This window comes from Ylistrum balloti, unplaced genomic scaffold, assembly GCF_031769215.1.
Source record: "Ylistrum balloti isolate Yb309-2 unplaced genomic scaffold, AGI_CSIRO_Ybal_v1 Utg371606, whole genome shotgun sequence".
In the NCBI taxonomy this organism is placed as follows: domain Eukaryota; kingdom Metazoa; phylum Mollusca; class Bivalvia; order Pectinida; family Pectinidae; genus Ylistrum; species Ylistrum balloti.
This window is the reverse complement of record NW_026782824.1, coordinates 47,396-70,990: the sequence shown is the minus strand read 5'-3', so window position 1 is coordinate 70,990 and position 23,595 is coordinate 47,396. Positions and strand designations below refer to the sequence as shown.

At 36.7% G+C, this 23,595-nt stretch overlaps 2 protein-coding genes across 2 annotated transcripts in view; one reads left to right on the top strand and one right to left on the bottom strand.

The window, feature by feature from the left end:
- The window catches only part of LOC132563148 (histone H4 transcription factor-like), a 43,574-nt gene that overhangs the window by 13,877 nt on the left and 6,102 nt on the right, over positions 1–23,595 (top strand). Inside the window, exon 6 of the mRNA XM_060227910.1 lies at positions 21,269–21,346. Coding sequence (XP_060083893.1) covers positions 21,269–21,346 — 78 coding nt within the window. The remainder of the gene's footprint in view (positions 1–21,268; positions 21,347–23,595) is intronic.
- LOC132563147 (D-beta-hydroxybutyrate dehydrogenase, mitochondrial-like) lies at positions 1,333–9,069 on the bottom strand. The gene is made up of 7 exons (XM_060227909.1): positions 8,980–9,069; positions 7,997–8,058; positions 7,420–7,766; positions 4,908–5,120; positions 4,332–4,520; positions 3,355–3,606; positions 1,333–1,544 (listed from the first exon to the last, which is right to left on the bottom strand). Exons 1-7 carry the CDS (start codon positions 9,067–9,069, stop codon positions 1,333–1,335), a joined length of 1,365 nt encoding a protein of 454 aa, XP_060083892.1.

Genomic DNA, 23,595 nt, shown 5'->3' with positions numbered 1-23,595 from the left:
GTTACATTATTTGATATTTTATCGCACACTGCAAAATCTAATTCTGTCATGAAATGTCAACCATGTCATGTATCATTTTGAGCAAGTCATAAATATTACGCTTTTATGTGGTAGTGATGAGGCAGTAAGTGAAAAAGTAAAAAATTGATTGATGCCTAAATTGTGAAGACAATAGTGACAGTTCAGAAAAAAACTCAGAAAGTTCAGAAATTCCCGAAACAAGTTCCTTACATAAGGTTGTTCACTTTGAGGTAATTTACAACCAGCAGACTTGACCCTTTTTCAATAGCAGTCACTAAATGGAAATAGTACAGTAATGGATTCAAAGCTTCAAGTTAACAATGATTTAAAAATCTACGATATCTTTAATATTAGAATGAAACTCTTTTGTAGTTACCACATGAAACAGGTTATAATCAATAATCGATCACTCGGTGGAGCCGATTCCCATCCCTAGATACATTGTATTCCTGGTTTGTTACAGAACCTCATTACTTAGTAATTATCATGTAGTTTGGTGATATGTAACAAACATATGTCTCGTTTCATATTGTCTTAGTTTCTTCATGTTAAAACAAAAATGTGAGTATGAAAAAAGAAAGTATTTCAATACTTCTCTGACCATAATCCTCATTTGCACTTCGAAATGCATTAAAGATAATTAAAACTGAGAGAATTTCTCATGTCTATTTTTGTGTTGACACTGTACCTCTTTGTCACACCAGTATTGTTTGAGTCTGTTGTTGGGTGAACTACTGCCGTTCCATCACTGAGTGAACATCAGTATATAGTGATATAGTATCTTCACAAATTCTACGTTACACAACATCAATAAAATTGGATGGGCACAATTGTAACACACGTGTCTTTGATTCCAGCGACCGGAGTTCAATTCCCCATTTGGATATTTTGGGTCACATGTGGGTTTTCCTTGGAAACTGCAGTTTTCTTCTTCAGTAAGATTCCAAACAAGGGTCCATTTGGGTAAAAAAGACTGATTTACAGAACTTTAAGGGACTGATACTTTCTTTGGCATTTGTTTGGAAATGAATGAAATTTTATAAGGTCAATTTCATCACATTTTACATCACAAGGTAGAGTTTGTCAGCAAATGTCTTCTGTGTAAGTCTGAAGAAGTCAGTACAACACTTAATCTATACAACTACAGCACCTTATCAATCAGAAATTTTCTTCACACGTTAGGATTTATCAGTAAAGTGCACAAAAATCAACCAGTTGGTGCACAAACAACAAAGAAAAAATATATCTTTTAACAAGTTTACATCTAGAAAACACTTTTGTTGTCAACAATATAAAAGCTGAGCAAGCATGTTACGTGATTGAATTTGGTTGAAAATCAAACCAATCTGTGAGAATAGACATGATAGGATCACCAATGAAGGCAGGTAAATGAAGATACAGAAATGGTAAGGAGCGTGCCAGGAATCCATTGTAGTAGTAGGACTTGGGGTACGTTGACAAGAGAGCATCTGTTATGTTGTTCAGGATCTCTGAAAAGTTGGCACTCAGCATCTCCTCTGAATCTGAAGTTGATAAAATATGTCAAAAATATATGAATTTATTTTTTTTTTTTTTTTTTTTGAAATCTGAAACTGATTGAATATTTCAGTACATGAAAGAATTTTCAAGATGGTCAAATGACAAAATCTGACCAAGCAATACTTTTTTTCTTTTCTTTTTTTTTGTTATTGAAAATACTGATATTTTTTCTTTTTTTCAACAGAAGATGTATAAGACATTTGACACACATAAGTGTTACTTTGTGTGTAAGATGTTTGACACACATAAGTGTATTACTGTGTGTGTAAGATGTTTGACACACATAAGTGTATTACTTTGTGTGTAAGATATTTGACACACATAAGTGTATTACTGTGTGTGTAAGATGTTTGACACACATAAGTGTATTACTGTGTGTGTAAGATGTTTGACACACATAAGTGTATTACTGTGTGTGTAAGATGTTTGACACACATAAGTGTATTACTTTGTGTGTAAGATGTTTGACACACATAAGTGTATTACTTTGTGTGTAAGATGTTTTACACACATAAGTGTATTACTGTGTGTGTAAGATATTTGACACACATAAGTGTATTACTTTGTGTGTAAGATGTTTGACACACATAAGTGTATTACCCTGTGTGTAAGATGTTTGACACACATAAGTGTATTACTTTGTGTGTAAGATGTTTGACACACATAAGTGTATTACTGTGTGTGTGTGTAAGATGTTTGAAGATGTTTGACACACATAAGTGTATTACTTTGTGTGTAAGATGTTTGACACACATAAGTGTATTACTTTGTGTGTAAGATGTTTGACACACATAAGTGTATTACTGTGTGTGTAAGATGTTTGACACACATAAGTGTATTACTGTGTGTGTACACACATAAGATGTGTGTTACACACATAAGTGTATTACTGTGTGTGTATTACACACATTTGTGTGTAAGATGTTTGTCACACATAAGTGTATTACTGTGTGTGTACGATGTTTGACACACATAAGTATATTACTTTGTGTGTAAGATGTTTGACACACATTGTGTCTGACATGTGTGTGTATATACACACATAAGATATATTTTTACACACATAAGAGTGTGTAAGATGTTTTACACACATAAGTGTATTGCCCATTGTGTCTGACATGTTCATATACAGATATATTGAGTTGAGGCCCACTGATAGAGACCAAGCTCAAAACCTTTTTAAAAACCAAAACAAAATATTAAATCCTATTGAACATTTTCATTGTTGAAGATTTGTAAATAAACTTCAACTAAGTCTCATATGCACTTCTTTTCTATGAGTTACTTTTGTCTTCTGTTAATTGTGTTTGTCATGTTCAAACTCAAAAATAAGATTTCTCTTGTCTAAGGTTTTAGCTCATTGTAAAATATAATTTTACTTCTTTTACACCTTAAATGTATCAAAGTCATCGGATGCCAGTATAGGTGATCTTAAAGGAGTGTATGTCTCAAGCCCTTAGATGAGTAACATATCAAATTATTTAATGAGTTTGATATATTCTATGTTACATTGGCACACATTTAAGATTCTGTTTATCATATAAACCTGTATTTCTTTCAAAAACAATAGAAAATTCTCAAACTAATTTCTCTATAAGGCAGACTTATTTTGCTGCAGACATGCCTTTCACTACCAAGGCAAATGTGACGTCATCAAGATGGGACTTATTTATGACGTCACAGTAGTGATATTACACACGTCTTTCAATATTTATGACAAGGGCCTATGACCTGACACAATAGGCCTGATCATATATATGATTCATGTGCTAAAATAAGTTTCAAATTACTTACTTTTCTGTTTAAATTTGATGTTAAAACACTCTCTGCCGTAGTCCCTCTGGACAGTGTCACTAGCCTTTGACCACCAGCGGTCAGCCACAGCAGCTTTGTCGTAGGCCAGTATGCCAGTCTTGTAGCCACTGGGTATGACAGTCGCAACTTTGATGCCCCACCGCTGTAATTCAAAACGCCACACCTCGGACATTGTAGCTAGGGCTGCTTTGGAGGCACAGTAAACACCCATTAGGGGGACAGGTACCAGACCTATAACATGGTATGTAAAGAGTTATGTCCAGTTATTCAGTTCTTGCTCGGAAAAGTCTGGGAAATCAGCCTCCTGCCTTGAAAATCTTTTGCAATTTGGCCATGAAAAATCCTTGACGTCATATCTTTAGTGTTCAGACAAAATACTAAAAGTTCTTTGTTTTACAAAAAATTATTCATAAGCACAAATCTGTAGAGTGTCATTATGAAATGATAAGCAAACTTTGTCTCTGTTAGTATAATTTGACTGGGTTGAGTGTCTTGTTGAGGTTTTAGGCAATATGCTTCAGTTTGGGGGCACTGTTAAATTTACTTCAGTTATGCACTTTTATATTGAGGCTTGCATGAACATATCGCTGCCTTCCACAAACATGTACACTCAACAAGTGCACTTATCTCCCATACATTGGGAGGCAGTCCTTCAATATTTAAAGGATAAGTTCTATAACAACAAAAAAAAGAAATGTCAAGCCCTTGAATTTTAAAAAAGACATTCCTTAAAATGTCAATTATGTAAATGAAAATGACTTTAGAATATTGTCTGTCAGTGATTTTTGTTGGCTTTTTCAAACAAGTCAGAAAATAAGAAAAGATTTCTCACTAGAACAATACAATCTAGCATTTTCTTGTTTATGTTGTGTACAACAACCATTAAGTTGTAATTGATGGAGAATTTGTGTTAATTGTCATGCTTAAGAAAAGTTATTTATCAGAAGGAATTTTACCTGCATTACTGGCAACGTTTACAAGACGACCGCGGTGCTGGCGTAGCAATGGAAGGAATGCCTTACAAACATTTACAGGACCAAAGTAGTTGATGGCCATGACTTTGTTCATGTCCTCCCAAGCCATTATTTCCACGTTGCCAATGAAACATATCCCTGCATTGTTGATAACACCCCAGAATTCTAGTTCTGAAAGAACAATTCATAGATTCTCACTTATATCTTAAGTCTTATTCAGTAACAGAAAAGAAGCAGTTATGTTTAAACTACCTTTTACTTCATATTCTTTTTCTTGTTCCTTGACCTCTGTTTTTTTTTTGTGAGTCACGGTTATACTTGACCCCTGACCTCTGTTTTGTGAGTCACTTATACTTGACCCATGGCCTCTGTTTTGTTAGTCACTTATACTTGACTTACTTGACCCCTGACCTCTGTTGTTTTGTGAGTCACTGTTATACTTTACTTACTTGACCCCTGACCTCTGTTGTTTTGTGAGTCACTGTTATACTTGACTTACTTGACCCTTGATCTGTTCACTGTCCATAGTTTTGGTACCAATTGTTATGCTTGACTTACCTTGACCCCTGACCTCAGTCGTGATGAGTTTTGCTGCTGCCTCCACCTGCTTGACATTGCTCACATCCATTTGAATAGTTTGAAGTCGATTGGAACAACTTTTTACGAGCTGTTTCTGTTCCAGGCTTTGATTGTTCAGGAAACTGGCAAATACATGGAATCCTTGAGCATCCAAATGTTGGGCCAAACTGAAGCCAATTCCCCGGTCACAACCTGTAGTTGTTATATCAGTATATTTAAACAGAATAAAGTCAGGAAAACTTTCAAGATGGCCACCAGCAGCCATTTAATTTTGATGTTTGAAGTTTGCAATAACTCAAGACTAGATAGGTCTTGGTGAGACTACTAGGACACAATCAGTACAAACCCTGTTTGTGCATGCATGCCACTTTTGGAAGTTGGTTGCATATTGTGACGTAGTCATTTTTGGGTTAAGATTTCTTTTCACAGTTTGTCAAAAACTACAGGAGAAATTTTCCTTCCACTCTTGTTCAGTTTGGGTTTGGGTAGCATTGAACATGTCACATTTTTAGGTATGCGGGACTGCCAGACTCCATTTTCATGGGATTTTGATATTTAAGATTTCCGATTTTTTTTTTATATTAACTGCGTAAAGAATCCCTAATTTCAACATGTTTTAGAATCAATTTATTTGAAGTCAGAAAACTACAAGAAGTTGTTACTATTTAATGTGACTGTTGTAACTATCCAATCATTGTTTGCTTTTCTTATGCTATTCCTACATAAGGACAGAGTAGATCTTTCTGAAATTTGGTATGAAGACTTAATGATCTTGGTCCCTAGTTTCGCAAACTCAAGTTTTGAATTGATCCCAAAAATGAAATGGCCACAAGCAGCCATTTTAGATTTTAAAAAATTCAGGTTTGTTATCATTATTTCTTTAGAAGTATTTGATGAAACTATCTTATATATGGAGATTCATCCTCAAAACTTGGTTCCTTACATTTTGCACCGATTAGGAAACATTGGCAGATACCTGGAAGTTGGCATCATAGAATACAACACGTTAGATTTTGTTAACGCTATTTGTTTAGAAGTATAACATGGATCGTCAGATGAAGGCTTATGATAGAATTTGTTAATGCTTTTCTAAGTACAACGACTGATTAATCTCATATTACATGTTAGGTCCCCAGGGTTTTCCATAAGAGCCGGTCGCCGGCCAATTTGACCGGCTACTTTGATCATTTGGCCGCCTACACCAATCCAGTTTCGTAATAATGTTCCGTACACGACTCCAAGTACAGAGCAGGCCATCCCCACCTCGCTGCGTTGCGGCTCGGGTCAGCTTGCTTTACCAGCCTCCTACTTTCACTACACAGCCTACTACTAAAAAAATTATGGAAAACCCTGGGTCCCCTTGGTTTTTCATTGTACATACTCAAATTTGGGACTAACAGAAAAAAAAATTGATGATGAAAGAACAGTTGAGAGAAAAGAGATCCAGCTTATAACCAATTGATAAAGATCATAGATTAATAGAAATTATAATCCCTCAAGGATCTCTTGTTTAAAATTTTATTTTCGAAAAAAAAAACAACTGAAAATTACAACCTTGCCAAACATGTAGGGTACTTATCAAGGTCATTAGTAGGTCAAAACAACAGGTAAACAGTAGATTAATATATTTGGTTGGAAGTTATCACATTTTGTGCGTGTATCAGCAAAAACAATAACACCTGTTAAAATAATTTATCAAATTTGTAACTTTATAAATGTTTGAATAATTATCAAATGAATGTAACTTTGTGAAGTAGTGTTTGAGATTTTGCCAACACTACCAGATTACAAATAGTATATCAATACTGAAGTTTGTATGTATGTTTATCTCAACATTTGTCGGTCAGTTACTGATATAGGTCTGTAATGGTCACAGATTTTGACTGGCTTGTTTGGGAGGTAAACAGTACATTAAGTGCACAGTTCTCATGTTTACTGTCAGATAAAGGAGAATGATTATATATCTATACTGTAAAAATAGGCTTCCATTTTTAATAATGATACATTTTCACACTCTACAATGCAGAAAGTAGTTCAGTTATGATAGGGGAATTGATAAAATAGTTTCCTGCCTAATAGATCAAGTAGAGATGTTATCTAATAAGCAAAAATTATATTTTGAGACTTCTGAAATAGGACCTCCCTGACATCTGACCACACTATCGCAGCTTCCCTCTTTGTTTAGCATTTTCTACGATATTTTTTGTTCTTTTTTAAAGCCTGGAGATAGGCTGATTTCGTCTTTATAAAAGTGTGTAACTTTCCCAAAATTACAAAAATTAAAACAATTAATCAGAAATATTATACCAGTTGTTCAGAAAATGTAACCATCTTCCAAATTTATACAACCACTGACAACTGTATTGTTTAGAAAGAAAAAGTTTAGAAAAGATTTCTTCTGTGCCCATCGCCTCATTCCTTTTTCATTATTTATAGCCTACAGACTGTTACTTCAGCCTTGACACTGGGCAAAATCCTCTGTGACACTTACCTGTAATAAGGACAGCTTTTCTAACTGGAGATAATTTCTTCCTGGGTAACCATCTCAGAGCCAACGTCAGATATGCAACGAGTAGCAAGCTTCCCCACAGGTTCGGTTGAAGGTAAAAAGTCAAAATTTGTAGGAAGGCGCAATTCAAAGTTACCATGACAACCGTTCGACTTGTCACATTGAGTTTCCCAAGAGAACACTGGATTAGTGTATAGAATCCAAATGCACCATAGATTATGATGTTAACTGTGTCAGCTGAGACAATTTCACTCGTATCCATACCTACCATTTTTGTTCTTTCTGATTCTCGGTTCATAAAAAGAACAGAATGAAGCACAGCCAATAGGCTGTACATCATTGATAAAAATTGTTCAAAAAAATAATTTAAAATTTTAGAATATCCAAAGTGAATATAAAGTAAATTCTTATGGTTATTTCAGAAGCATGTGTTCAGTTCTCCAATCTCCACTTGATTGAGACCTTTAAACTAGTTGCTTATCAGTCGAGGATTAAATCTGATGTTGATATTGGTCGCTAACGGTTGCCGGTATTGTAATCTCTGGAGAGTTTTGCGCACCTGGTCATGCTCTGCTCGTAGCCTTCGATGCCAGCGATGTCCTTTATAAATGATAATTTGATCTGTTAATAAAAAAATTTATTCAGAAATGATAATTGTTTTCCTTTTTACCCCCCTCAATTATGTTTTAACATTTTTCAAGTCATGTGATTGGGGTGTTGGTGCTTTTATATGTGATGATCATTCTAGAAAATTGGGGCACTTTGGTGTGTAGGGTTGGGTTTGAACAGAAGAACTTTATAGTATATTAAATCATCAATTGTGCATTTTCAGACAGGAAATGGAGTGATCATGAAGTCTCAATCACTATGCATTAAGTATAGAATATATCAGTCATTTTATTGAGCAAATTCAATGGGGGGAAAAAAGGAAAGAAATCTCCATTAACAGGCATTTAAGTATGAAATGGATATCAAAACATTTATTACTGACAGAAATAGTTTCAAGAGGAAGTATAAAATATCTTAATACATCTGCTGTTGATGAAAACATCACTGAAAGAAGAAGTTTCAAATACTATATGTCCATTTCATGGAAAAAAAAAATACTTGTGGAAAGAATTTACTGACTGTAGCAATAAAATGATGAATCCATTTAATTTTTTAAAAAAATTGAAAAAAAGACATTGATATATTTAAAACCAGTGTCTCCAATCTGTTGCTATGGTATAGATTGTCCTCAGTTTGATTCCATTTTCAGGTGACAAATGGAACTTTGTCCGTTTATTCTACAACATTTTAAACAGTTTTTCATTTCTGTCGAAACTTAATATTTCATCACGCTGTAGCCTTACCAAAATCAATAAGTGTTTTGTCTTATGATCAGGCCTCAGTCGCCTGTCCTTAACTTTAACCCGTTATTCTAACTTATCAGTTTCAGGCGCAAGATTTTTCTCGTATTTCCCTAGTGATGTACATATGGCTGACGTGTATCATGTCGGATGTTGACAATGGAAGCTTGTTATCGCTGTTTCTTTAAAGTACTGATAAGCTCCCCTTGGTCTCTTGTGGTGCGGAATCAGTTTTTGTAGCCAATTGGAATAACAAAGTGGCTGACAGATGGTCATCTTTCATTCTGACAATTCAAGTTTGTAATGTGCTGTTTCATGATATACAAGATGGGTCTGTCTCAAATTTCTTGAGTAGGTTCCCCATGGTCCCTGAAGGTGCTTGTTCAATTTTGATATCATTTAGAACATATGTGATTGGTGACAGATATCCATCTCAGACTTCGACAACTGTTTATGTTGGTAAATTCCATTGTCTTAAGAATCTGGTTACGCAATGTCCATTTCTGGGACTTATCCGAAAAACAAAATGGACGAACATTTTTCTTTGTTTATTGATGTTAGCTTGCCTGCTTGATTCTCTGTTAGTACAATATTTAAAGAAAGACAAATAAGGAGAAGAAGAGAAAAGATCGAGTTTATAAGGAACTTGTAAAGATCTTACAGTCCTTTTCAGATCTCTTGTCTGTGTATATAAAGTGACAGTTCTAAAAGGTGTGTAATTAAACAGTGTAGGAAAATTATTTCAAATGTTTACATAATGTTTAGAAAATCCTGATATAGATGGATTTGAAAACATTTAAAATGTAATTATTTAATCATTTTTCAGTTGATAAAAATCAATTTATCTATGGGTTATATCTAGACTAATATTTACCATTATATATACAGTAAATGTGGAAATTTATGCGGGGGGGATATTTACGCTCAATATGGGGAAATCATTTGGCGGCATAAATTTCAACCACACCTGTAAATTTGTGAAATATTATGTACATATCAAAAATATACATTAGTTAAGCGAAGATTCATTAATCACAAAAATAACTCCCACGTATAAGTTTACCACTTGGAATCGTGAAATTAATACCTCACGGAAAATGACCATATTTACAGTATGTCATTCCTAAACAATTTATTGCACTAGATCAAAGAAAGGAGACAGCACTCATACTGTACCTGTATAAAAATTCTTGCTGTAAGGAATTCCTTTTTCAGTATTTTCACTTTGTATAAAGAATTGTTAGATGAAGACAAAATGTTCCTTTCACAAGATCTCAATCAGGATTTGATCCATGGATGCTTTCACTTTGTTTTGCGATTGTTTTTCATATCTTCGATGTGTCCTGTATGGTATCCTGTGAAGTTGGTTTAGTGACTGAATTCTCAATCAGGATTTAACAATCAAAGCTCCACCCATTTTTTCCAATGTTTTTTCTATTTTCTTCTTTTTTTTTAAATCCTGTATCCTTTGAAGTTTCGGTAGACTTGCCTTATAGTGTATATTTTTCCTTGTTCTCAGGTGAAAACCCAACGAGTTGATAGTAAGTAATCACAGGTAAATCTGAATGTGTGGACATCACACCTCTCTCTCTTCTCTTTATATTAATGCATTATCATGCAGTTATGCTGACACATATATACCACTTGAAAGGGCAGGACGTTTGATTTTGTATTGATGATGAATCTGAGGTGATGTAATGCTTCTCATACAGGAGACACTTGACGGCCAGGCCGTAGGTGGGCGACTGAAGGACTTGAAGGTTTAGCCAAATATAGCCAGACAGATAAAAGTGTGTATATATATACATAGATGTAACAAAGTTTGAATACATGATGCTGTTAGACCTAAAAAAAAAAATGTCTATATACGCCTCTCATGTAAATATAATTTACAGTTATAGTTATATTTAGTTTTTTTCAAATAAGTTACCATAGTGACATACAAAAAATGTGTAATATTTTCATAGATTTATATGGTGATAACTGTATCAGTATTGAATTTCATGTCACCTTATAGTACAGTGACATCAGCAGGAAAAGTACATCAGCTCTCCTGATATAACTGTTACAGGAAAAACAACTACAGTATCAAATTTTATTACCGTTTGGCTGTTTTCAGATTAATTTCAAAGAAGACTTGAGTCAGCATTCCTGGTCAGATTTACTACCATCTTAGTACAGTTTTTACTTGTTATGCTTCAGTACCTAAAGCTCTGCCCCAACCCCATGAAATAGTTCAGATAGATGCGTTTGTGCTGCTCCAGGTCGTCATTCTAACAATATTTGGTTTCCGCCAAATTACTCTCGGGTCTCTGACACCCCATTTTGGGAATTGGGAAAAATAGTGGCGTTTTCCTTAGAATTGGGTAAACTTGGGGTCTAAATTGGGTAAAAAAGATACTATTTTGCATTGGGAATGGGGCCGAATATCGACCCCAAATCTGGCAGATCGAGAGCCCTGACTCCTTTTTTTTTTTTTTTCTTAAATATTTATAGTGCATCTATAGGTGTAAATTATCCTGGTTAACTGTGAAAAATGGACTCAACAACTCCTTAATAAAACAACCCAACAGCTTCTAGTTTCTTATGTGAATGGAATTTAATGTGTTTTCGTATGATTTCATTATACACTGTCATGAATACATCTAGATCAATTAAATAAAGGATCAAGGTTTGAAAAAAAAAATTCTCAAACCAATTAAGTTTTGTCAACAGTTATTCCGCACATTTTTCTGCACATATGACCTTCACTTCTTGGACCAAACTTTCAGCAGGTTTAAAAACTCAAATATTTACACAATGTTTGACTAAGGGAGACCACTTGAACATACAGATGCAGGTTGCCTCCCCTGATCCACCATTGCTAAATTTTTCCAATCACTACTCGAGTTCTTGTTCCTTATAGTCACAATCGAGTCACAATCGGGTCACAGACTATTATATTTGACCTCAAGATAAAACCTTATTTATATCAAGATTACAATGTACATATAAATTGTTTATGCGCAACAAATTCTTCAAAATGTGTTACATAAGCCTTACAAATGACATCTGTGAGAGAAACATCAACGAAAATTTAATGTAATTGTCAAATGATTGCAGAACTTATATAACAAGTTGCAAAACGTCATTAATAAATTATGAAATTGTTTTCAAAACACGGAAATCGCCTGAATTTTTGCTGCAAAAGCATTTCTCTTGCAACAAGTGTAAACACTTATTTCATTCGCAAAAATTAAATAACCCAACAGTTTGAATTCAGAATTTGTCAATACTAAGTCACATAACAGATGTATACATGTGACTTTTAACTCACATTCTTCAGTGTACATCAGGTGAGGTAACAGTATTGTTACAGCAGTACTGTTATTGTACTGGAGTTGTGTAGGTGTGTACATCAGGTTAGATAACAGTATTGTTACAGCAGTACTGTTATTGTACTGGTGTAGTGTAGGTGTGTACATCAGGTTAGGTAACAGTATTGTTACAGCAGTACTGTTATTGTACTGGAGTAGTAGTGGTGTGTACATCAGGTTAGGTAACAGTATTGTTACAGCAGTACTGTTATTGTACTGGAGTAGATGTGTGTACATCAGGTTAGGTAACAGTATTGTTACAGCAGTACTGTTATTGTACTGGAGTAGTGTAGGTGTGTACATCAGGTTAGATAACAGTATTGTTACAGCAGTACTGTTATTGTACTGGAGTAGATGTGTGTACATCAGGTTAGGTAACAGTATTGTTACAGCAGTACTGTTATTGTACTGGTGTAGTGTAGGTGTGTACATCAGGTTAGATAACAGTATTGTTACAGCAGTACTGTTAGTGTACTGGAGTAGTGTAGGTGTGTACATCAGGTTAGATAACAGTATTGTTACAGCAGTACTGTTATTGTACTGGAGTAGTGTAGGTGTGTACATCAGGTTAGATAACAGTATTGTTACAGCAGTACTGTTATTGTACTGGTGTAGTGTAGGTGTGTACATCAGGTTAGGTAACAGTATTGTTACAGCAGTACTGTTATTGTACTGGAGTAGTGTAGGTGTGTACATCAGGTTAGATAACAGTATTGTTACAGCAGTACTGTTATTGTACTGGTGTAGTGTAGGTGTGTACATCAGGTTAGGTAACAGTATTGTTACAGCAGTACTGTTATTGTACTGGTGTAGTGTAGGTGTGTACATCAGGTTAGGTAACAGTATTGTTACAGCAGTACTGTTATTGTACTGGTGTAGTGTAGGTGTGTACATCAGGTTAAATTACAGTATTGTTACAGCAGTACTGTTATTGTACTGGTGTAGTGTAGGTGTGTACATCAGGTTAGATAACAGTATTGTTACAGCAGTACTGTTATTGTACTGGTGTAGTGTAGGTGTGTACATCAGGTTAGATAACAGTATTGTTACAGCAGTACTGTTATTGTACTGGAGTAGTGTAGGTGTGTACATCAGGTTAGGTAACAGTATTGTTACAGCAGTACTGTTATTGTACTGGTGTAGTAGTGGTGTCTACATCAGGTTAGGTAACAGTATTGTTACAGCAGTACTGTTATTGTACTGGTGTAGTGTAGGTGTGTACATCAGGTTAGATAACAGTATTGTTACAGCAGTACTGTTATTGTACTGGTGTAGTGTAGGTGTGTACATCAGGTTAGGTAAAAGTATTGTTACAGCAGTACTGTTATTGTACTGGTGTAGTGTAGGTGTGTACATCAGGTTAGATAACAGTATTGTTACAGCAGTACTGTTATTGTACTGGTGTAGTGTAGGTGTGTACATCAGGTTAGGTAACAGTATTGTTACAGCAGTACTGTTAGTGTACTGGAGTAGTGTAGGTGTGTACATCACGTTAGGTAACAGTATTGTTACAGCAGTACTGTTATTGTACTGGTGTAGTGTAGGTGTGTACATCAGGTTAGGTAACAGTATTGTTACAGCAGTACTGTTATTGTACTGGTGTAGTGTAGGTGTCTACATCAGGTTAGGTAACAGTATTGTTACAGCAGTACTGTTATTGTACTGGAGTAGTGTAGGTGTGTACATCAGGTTAGATAACAGTATTGTTACAGCAGTACTGTTATTGTACTGGTGTAGTGTAGGTGTGTACATCAGGTTAGGTAACAGTATTGTTACAGCAGTACTGTTATTGTACTGGAGTAGTGTAGGTGTGTACATCAGGTTAGGTAACAGTATTGTTACAGCAGTACTGTTATTGTACTGGTGTAGTGTAGGTGTGTACATCACGTTAGATAACAGTATTGTTACAGCAGTACTGTTATTGTACTGGTGTAGTGTAGGTGTGTACATCAGGTTAGGTAACAGTATTGTTACAGCAGTACTGTTATTGTACTGGAGTAGTGTAGGTGTGTACATCAGGTTAGGTAACAGTATTGTTACAGCAGTACTGTTATTGTACTGGTGTAGTGTAGGTGTGTACATCAGGTGAGGTAACAGTATTGTTACAGCAGTACTGTTATTGTACTGGTGTAGTGTAGGTGTGTACATCAGGTTAGGTAACAGTATTGTTACAGCAGTACTGTTATTGTACTGGTGTAGTGTAGGTGTGTACATCAGGTTAGGTAACAGTATTGTTACAGCAGTACTGTTATTGTACTGGAGTAGTGTAGGTGTGTACATCAGGTTAGGTAACAGTATTGTTACAGCAGTACTGTTATTGTACTGGAGTAGTGTAGGTGTGTACATCAGGTTAGGTAACAGTATTGTTACAGCAGTACTGTTATTGTACTGGTGTTGTGTAGGTGTGTACATCAGGTTAGGTAACAGTATTGTTACAGCAGTACTGTTATTGTACTGGAGTAGTAGTGGTGTGTACATCAGGTTAGGTAACAGTATTGTTACAGCAGTACTGTTATTGTACTGGAGTAGTAGTGGTGTGTACATCAGGTTATATAACAGTATTGTTACAGCAGTACTGTTATTGTACTGGAGTAGTGTAGGTGTGTACATCAAGTTAGGTAACAGTATTGTTACAGCAGTACTGTTATTGTACTGGTGTAGTGTAGGTGTGTACATCAAGTTAGGTAACAGTATTGTTACAGCAGTACTGTTATTGTACTGGTGTAGTAATGGTGTGTACATCAAGTTAGGTAACAGTATTGTTACAGCAGTACTGTTATTGTACTGGAGTAGAAGTTGTGTGTACATCAGGTTAGATAACAGTATTGTTACAGCAGTACTGTTATTGTACTGAAGTAGTAGTGGTGTGTACATCAAGTTAGATAACAGTATTGTTACAGCAGTACTGTTATTGTACTGAAGTAGTAGTGGTGTGTACATCAAGTTAGGTAACAGTATTGTTACAGCAGTACTGTTATTGTACTGGTGTAGTAGTGGTGTGTACATCAAGTTAGGTAACAGTATTGTTACAGCAGTACTGTTATTGTACTGAAGTAGTAGTGGTGTGTACATCAGGTTAGGTAACAGTATTGTTACAGCAGTACTGTTATTGTACTGGTGTAGTGTAGGTGTGTACATCAAGTTACCCTCCAAAATACCCTCCGAGATCCACCTGACGTTGGCTCCTCCGCTATAGTTTCTTTTAGAATTTTCCTTCGGGAGCCCCTGCATCCTTGGATCCGTCAGAAGAGCCTGCTGACCTATTGGCGCTTGCTCCTGTCATCAGATATGTCAGAACCGGGAAATTCTGACTTTGCTTTCCATCTCCCCACAGATACCACCACGGATAACCCGCTGAATAACCAGGAGAAGAAGAGACCAAGAGTGGATAACAACACTGAGAAAGTAACAATCCCAGCTAATGTTGTACCGCTTTTTAAAGTATACCGAAGATCATCCATACAGGCGGATCGATGCCAATACCACATCGATTACCTGGATAAATGTATTAAACAAGGGACCATCCCTAAAGGTTTAAGGGTCAGAGTGACACCACAGATACAAGATACCGATACTAACTTTGACCTCCGATGGGAGGAATGCCATATGAACTTTGGAATTGAACTAACAAAAACATTGCTTGAATATTGGAGTGCACGTAAATCATACATAAATAAAGAAATCGAAACAATCCAAGACAAAATCAAGTCCGCTACAAGCCCGGACATCCAGGATCACATTAACACTTTAGTCAAGAATTTATTGGAAAAGAACCGGAATAACCCAATAGAAAGGAAACAACAGGATAACAGGAAATGGAAAGGAAAACCCGTAACCGGAAGTTCATCCCGCGCAAACAATTCAGGAAACAAAAAGGCAGCTACACAGACAACAAGTCAGTAGTAAACCTATCAAAGTACACTTTAACCACATCCGAGAAATCACTATTATCTAAAGGTTTAAATTTTTGTCCAACACCGAATACACCAAAAACAGTATCATTAATGGACAACTATGAGAAACATTTACGTAATATGCACCCATTCTACAAAAAGTAGAGCCAGAAATTATGAAAGATGTCACCAGAGAACAGGCAAAACCACCAGCCAAATGGAACAGACCGGCAGAAAGTTTGACCAAGAAACAGTTGGAACTAGCCAAATTTAAATTAAAACCAGCCACGGGCGTAACCTCCTCTGGACCAGCCAGTAGGTTCAGACCGGTTCTTGAGGAGGCAGTTGATTTACTTAAACAAGATCTTTTTCTGAGTGATTCATCTGATTCGGAGTCAGAAGCAGAAGGAAAGCAGGGGAGTCGGAACCACCGAGACCTAGCCTATTTATCCAGTTCAACCCACACTATCTGTTTAGACGAGAAAGAGTACTAGGAGAAATGAACACTGTTATTACATTACAATTTATTTAGCAACAAAGACTGGTTAAAAGCAATTATATTCAAGGCAGTTATCTACCCGTTCTATTTCGATCTTTGTACATACGTCATAATTCTAAGTTATCCTCCCGAAGAGTACTTCAGGGGGTATGTTTACTGAAAATATTGTCCTGATGAAGACCTTGCGATAAGGTCGAAACTAGTAGACAGTAAAGTTTCTACTTAATGATATAAGCTTGAGTATGTTGCGGTTTTTATTCTTTGATTATAATTAGTTTATTTGTCTATAACTGCCCTGCATACCTCAGGTATCCATACTCAACGCGAACTACCCATCCAAAATACCCTCCGAGATCCACCTGACGTTGGCTCCTCCGCTATAGTTTCTTTAAGTTAGATAACAGTATTGTTACAGCAGTACTGTTATTGTACTGGAGTAGTAGTGGTGTGTACATCAGGTTAGGTAACAGTATTGTTACAGCAGTACTGTTATTGTACTGGAGTAGAAGTTGTGTGTACATCAGGTTAGATAACAGTATTGTTACAGCAGTACTGTTATTGTACTGAAGTAGTAGTGGTGTGTACATCAGGTTAGGTAACAGTATTGTTACAGCAGTACTGTTATTGTACTGGTGTAGTAGTGGTGTGGAATAATTTATTCGTTGGAACACTGGCCATTTTTAAAATTGAAAAAAAAATGTAAATTTTGAAATCTGTTGACCATAATGTGATCACGATTACTGTTGTTTTTCTCTGGGATAAAAATTTATAGAATTTTGGGTGAGGTGTCCATTGATAAAAAAATTTTTCAACATAATTTGCAGATTATATATGTGATTAAATTGATTTAAACAAGTGTTTTATGCCATTTTTATCAGATAGGTGATGGTGTTTTAAACTAAGGGTGCAGACAGAATTCTGGGAATTTTTTTTTAATTGTTCTGGAGTTAGATGCACTAACAAATGATTCAATGTATATGGGACATAATACTTACAACAGAGAAAATAATGAAAGGTTATTAGAGATCATCACTCCTCTGTAAACTGTTCTAGTTTGATAGTAGCCAGATGGTCAGAGATTACTAAGTGCAGCTAGTACAGATGACCTCACACCTTATCAGCAAACCAAAGTCGATCTACTCAACAAACATGTCAGCAAATTGCACACAAGGACATAAAGTTCACAGCTTAATGAGTACACCTGTCTTACTACAGGTTAATGAGTGCAGTGCACCTGTCTGATACAGGTTATGAGTACAGTACACCTGTCTGATACAGGTTATGAGTACAGTACACCTGTCTGATACAGGTTATGAGTACAGTACACCTGTCTGATACAGGTTATGAGTACAGTTCACCTGTCTGATACAGGTTAATGAGTACAGTACACCTGTCTGATACAGGTTATGAGTACAGTACACCTGTCTACCTACAGGTTATGAGTACAGTTCACCTGTCTACCTACAGGTTATGAGTACAGTTCACCTGTCTACCTACAGGTTATGAGTACAGTACACCTGTCTACCTACAGGTTATGAGTACAGTTCACCTGTCTACCTACAGGTTATGAGTACAGTACACCTGTCTACCTACCGGTTATGAGTACAGTTCACCTGTCTACCTACAGGTTATGAGTACAGTTCACCTGTCTACCTACAGGTTATGAGTACAGTACACCTGTCTGATACAGGTTATGAGTACAGTTCACCTGTCTACCTACAGGTTATGAGTACAGTTCACCTGTCTACCTACAGGTTATGAGTACAGTACACCTGTCTACCTACAGGTTATGAGTACAGTTCACCTGTCTACCTACAGGTTATGAGTACAGTACACCTGTCTACCTACCGGTTATGAGTACAGTTCACCTGTCTACCTACAGGTTATGAGTACAGTTCACCTGTCTACCTACAGGTTATGAGTACAGTACACCTGTCTTACTACAGGTTATGAGAACAGTACACCTGTCTGATACAGGTTATGAGTACAGTACACCTGTCTGATACAGGTTATGAGTACAGTTCACCTGTCTACCTACAGGTTATGAGTACAGTTCACCTGTCTACCTACAGGTTATGAGTACAGTACACCTGTCTACCTTCAGGTTATGAGTACAGTACACCTGTCTGATACAGGTTATGAGAACGATACACCTGTCTACCTACAGGTTATGAGTACAGTACACCTGTCTGATACAGGTTATGAGTACAAAACACCTGTCTGATACAGGTTATGAGTACAGTTCACCTGTCTACCTTCAGGTTATGAGTACAGTACACCTGTCTGATACAGGTTATGAGAACAATACACCTGTCTACCTACAGGTTAATGAGTACAGTACACCTGTCTTACTACAGGTTATGAGAACAATACACCTGTCTACCTACAGGTTTTGAGTACAGTACACCTGTCTGATACAGGTTATGAGAACAATACACCTGTCTTACTACAGGTTATGAGAACAATACACCTGTCTTACTACAGGTTATGAGAACAGTACACCTGTCTGATACAGGTTATGAGAAAAATACACCTGTCTTACTACAGGTTATGAGAACAATACACCTGTCTTACTACAGGTTATGATAACAGTACACCTGTCTGATACAGGTTATGAGAACAATACACCTGTCTGATACAGGTTATGAGTACAGTTCACCTGTCTACCTTCAGGTTATGAGTACAGTACACCTGTCTGATACAGGTTATGAGAACAATACACCTGTCTACCTACAGGTTAATGAGTACAGTACACCTGTCTTACTACAGGTTATGAGAACAATACACCTGTCTACCTACAGGTTTTGAGTACAGTACACCTGTCTGATACAGGTTATGAGAACAATACACCTGTCTTACTACAGGTTATGAGAACAATACACCTGTCTTACTACAGGTTATGAGAACAATACACCTGTCTTACTACAGGTTATGAGAACAATACACCTGTCTTACTACAGGTTATGAGAACAGTACACCTGTCTGATACAGGTTATGAGAACAATACACCTGTCTGATACAGGTTATGAGTACAGTTCACCTGTCTACCTTCAGGTTATGAGTACAGTACACCTGTCTGATACAGGTTATGAGAACAATACACCTGTCTTACTACAGGTTATGAGAACAATACACCTGTCTTACTACAGGTTATGAGAACAGTACACCTGTCTGATACAGGTTATGGGCACAGTACTCCTGTTTGTTTCAGGTGATGAGTAGAGTACACCTGTCTGATACAGGTTATGAGTACAGTTCACCTGTCTAACTACAGGTTATGAGTATAGTTCACCTGTCTACCTACCTACAGGTTAATGAGTACAGTTCACCTGTCTACCTACAGGTTAATGAGTACAGTTCACCTGTCTCAATACAGGTTAATAGTTAGAAAAATCCTTGTCAGTGCCCTATTGGATTCATTCCTAGAGGTATTTGATACAAGGAATGAATTAGAATTTCAGGATTGAAGTTGTGATATCAATTAAATGTGTCTGGAACCATGAATGGATTTTTAGCCCACCATCTAATAGATTCAATTCAAATCGCCCTACGTCTGTGGTCCGTCGTCAGGTGGCTATCTTGGATTTTGGATGTAAAAGTTTGTTACTGCTATTTCTTGGAAAGTACCGGATGGATCTTTCTCAAATTTCATATGCAGGGGTCCCTTGGTCCCTAGTTGTGCATTGTACCTTTTTTGGACTGATTCGAATTCAAGATGGCCGACAGGTGGCCATCTTGGATTTTGGATGTAAAAGTTTGTTACCGCTATTTCTTGGAAAGTACTGGATGGATCTTTCTCAAATTTCATATGCAGGTTCCCCTTGGTCCCTAGATGTGCATTGTATCTTTTTTGGACTGATTCGAATTCAAGATGGCCGACAGGCAGCCATCTTGGATTTTGGAAGTAAAAGTTTGTTACTGCTATTTCTTGGAAAGTGCTGGATGGATCTTTCTCAAATTTCATATGCAGTTTCCCCTTGGTCCCTAGTTGTGCATTGTACCTTTTTTGGACTGATTCGAATTCAAGATGGCAGACAGGTGGCCATCTTGGATTTTGGAAGTAAAAGTTTGTTACTGCTATTTCTTGGAAAGTACTGGATGGATCTTTCTCAAATTTCATATGCAGGTTACCTTTGGTTCCAAGTTGTGCATTATACCTTTTTGGACTGATCCGAAATCAAGATGGCTGACAGGCAGCCATCTTGGATTTTGAGAGTAAAATCTTGTTACTGCTATATCTGAGGAAGTACTGGATGGATCCTTCTGATATTTCATAGATATTGGTTTCCCTTGGTCCCTAGTTGTGCATTGTACCTTTTTTGGACTGATTTGAAATCAAGGTGGCCCACAGGCAGCCATCTTGGATGTCGACAGTAATACAGCACAAGCATATTGTCCATTATCCAACTGTAACTGACTGCTATCTAATAATACTTTGGGATCTTTTTCAAATGATATTTGCTAATAGGTGCTTAATAAAAATATCTTGTGCCATCATTGAGTACATTCAATGAAGACCAGTTCATGAACATTTACAACACCTGTAACAAACAAACAAAAATAAACAAATCTTCAAGAACTGAAAACAGATCCTCAAATGGTGGGCGCCAAGATCCCTCTGGGATCTCTTGTTAGAATATGGGATTCCCTAAGTCTTCTGTCTACTTGCTATTTCCATGTTGATTATCTAATTATGTCTGTCTACCTGTTTAAACTTAATTTTCTACTTTCCAGTTCAGTGTTACCAGTGCTCTCACTGCAACAAGAGATATTCCACAGAAAGGCTATTACGGGATCACGTCCGACACCATGGTAAGATCAGTTTTTTTTTATATCTATATAATTTACTCTCTGCTAACCTCTAACTCTCCCCTTAACCTTGTTAGTTAGTAAGCTTATACCATGGTGTTCATCTTCTCAAAACCTCCTGATATTTTACTGGGAGGTTCCTTAGATGATGCCACATAAAATTTGTAAAATGAAAGGACCTTAACTTTTATTCAAGGTCATAGGGTCAGACATGAAAATCTCTCAAAACATCTGTTTAATCTAAGGCTTTGTTGATCCCGGAGGTTAACTTGGTAGTTTATTAGGGTAAAGCTTGACAAAGTTTTGGAAAAGGCAGGAAATTGACCCATTATTCTAGGTGAATAGGATCTCTGGTTAGATGGATAAAGCATTAAGTGTTAAAAGCTTGTCTGTTTTAAAATGGTTTGAATTGGATTATTTTAGACCCATTTTGGAGGTCAGTGAATAAAGTTTAAGGTTTATTAGCAGTGAAAACAAGGTAATTCACTTGGGGTTTTTTCTCTTCTGCTTCACTTTTGTCCTAGGTTGTTCTCATTGACAGGTAGTGTGACCATACTGTTGTCACATGATCATACTGTTGTGATGTGACCATACTGTTGTGATGTGACCATAATGTTGTGATGTGACCATACTGTTGTGATGTGACCATGCTGTTGTGATGTGACCATACTGTTGTGATGTGACCATACTGTTGTGATGTGACCATACTGTTGTGATGTGACCATAACGTTGAGATGTGACCATACTATTGTGATGTGAACATACTGTTGTGATGTGACCGTAATGTTAGGATGTGACCGTAATGTTGAGATGTGACCATACTGTTGTGATGTGACCATACTGTTGTTATGTGACCATACTGTTGTGATATGACCATACTGTTGTGATGTGACCATACTGTTGTGATGTGACCATACTGTTGTGATGTAACCATACTGTTGTGATGTGTCCATACTGTTGTAATGTGGTCTTACTGTTGTGATGTGACCATACTGTTGTCATGTGACCATACTGTTGTGATGAGACCATACTGTTGTCATGTGACCATACTATTGTGATGTGATCATACTGTTGTCATGTGACCATAATGTTGTGATGTGACCATACTGTTGTGATGTAACCATACTGTTGTGATGTGACCGTACTGTTGTGATGTGACCATACTGTTTTGATGTATACTGTTGTTATGTGACCATACTTTTGTGAAGTGACCATACTGTTGTGATGTGACCATACTGTTGTGATGTGACCATAATGTTGTGATGTGACCATACTGTTGTGATGTAACCATACTGTTGTGATGTGACCATGTTGTTGTGATGTGACCATACTGTTGTTATGTGACCATACTGTGGTGATGTGACCATACTGTTGTGGTGTGACCATAACGTTGAGATGTGACCATACTGTTTTGATGTGACCATACTGTTGTGATGTGACCATGATGTTGTGACATGATCGTTCTGTTGTGATGTGACCATACTGTTGTGATGTGACCATACTGGTACACATGATATGACCATCCTGTTGTGATATGACCATACTGTTGTCACCTGATCATACTGTTGTGATGTGACCATACTGTTGTGATGTGACCATACTTTTGTGATGTGACCATACTGTTGAGATGTGACCATACTGTTGTGATATGACCATACTGTTGTGATATGACCATACTGTTGTCACATGATCATACTGTTGTGATGTGACCATACTGTTGTGATGTGACAATACTTTTGTGATGTGACCATACTGTTGTGATGTGATCATACTGTTGTGATGTGACCATACTTTTGTGATGTGACCATACTGTTGTGATGTTACTATACTGTTGTGATGTGATCGTACTGTTGTGATGTGATGTGACCATACTGTTGTGATGTGACCGTACTGTTGTGATGTGACAATACTGTTGTGATGTGACCATACTGTTGTGATGTGACCATACTGTTGTGATGTGATCATACTGTTGTGATATGACCATACTGTGGTGTTGTGACCATACTGTTGTGATGTTACTATACTATTGTGATGTGATCGTACTGTTGTGATGTGATGTGACCATACTGTTGTGATGTGACCATACTGTTGTGATGTGACAATACTGTTGTGATGTGACAATACTGTTGTGATGTGACCATACTGTTGTGATGTGACCATACTGTTGTGATGTGACCTTACTGGTGTGATGTGACCATACTGTTGTGATGTTATCGTACTGTTGTGACTTGACACCATACTGTTGTGATGTG

What these genes read in the sequence shown, in the direction of transcription:
- LOC132563147 (XM_060227909.1), bottom strand. Translation starts at nt 9,069, where the DNA reads ATGAAAGATGACCATCTGTCAGCCACTTTGTTATTCCAATTGGCTACA. An exon ending in TACGAGCAGAGCATGACCAG is followed by an intron (nt 7,767 to 7,996) that starts GTGCGCAAAACT and finishes AATGATGTACAG; the next exon opens with CCTATTGGCTGTGCTTCATT. An exon ending in CATCAAATTTAAACAGAAAA is followed by an intron (nt 1,545 to 3,354) that starts GTAAGTAATTTG and finishes TATCAACTTCAG; the next exon opens with ATTCAGAGGAGATGCTGAGT.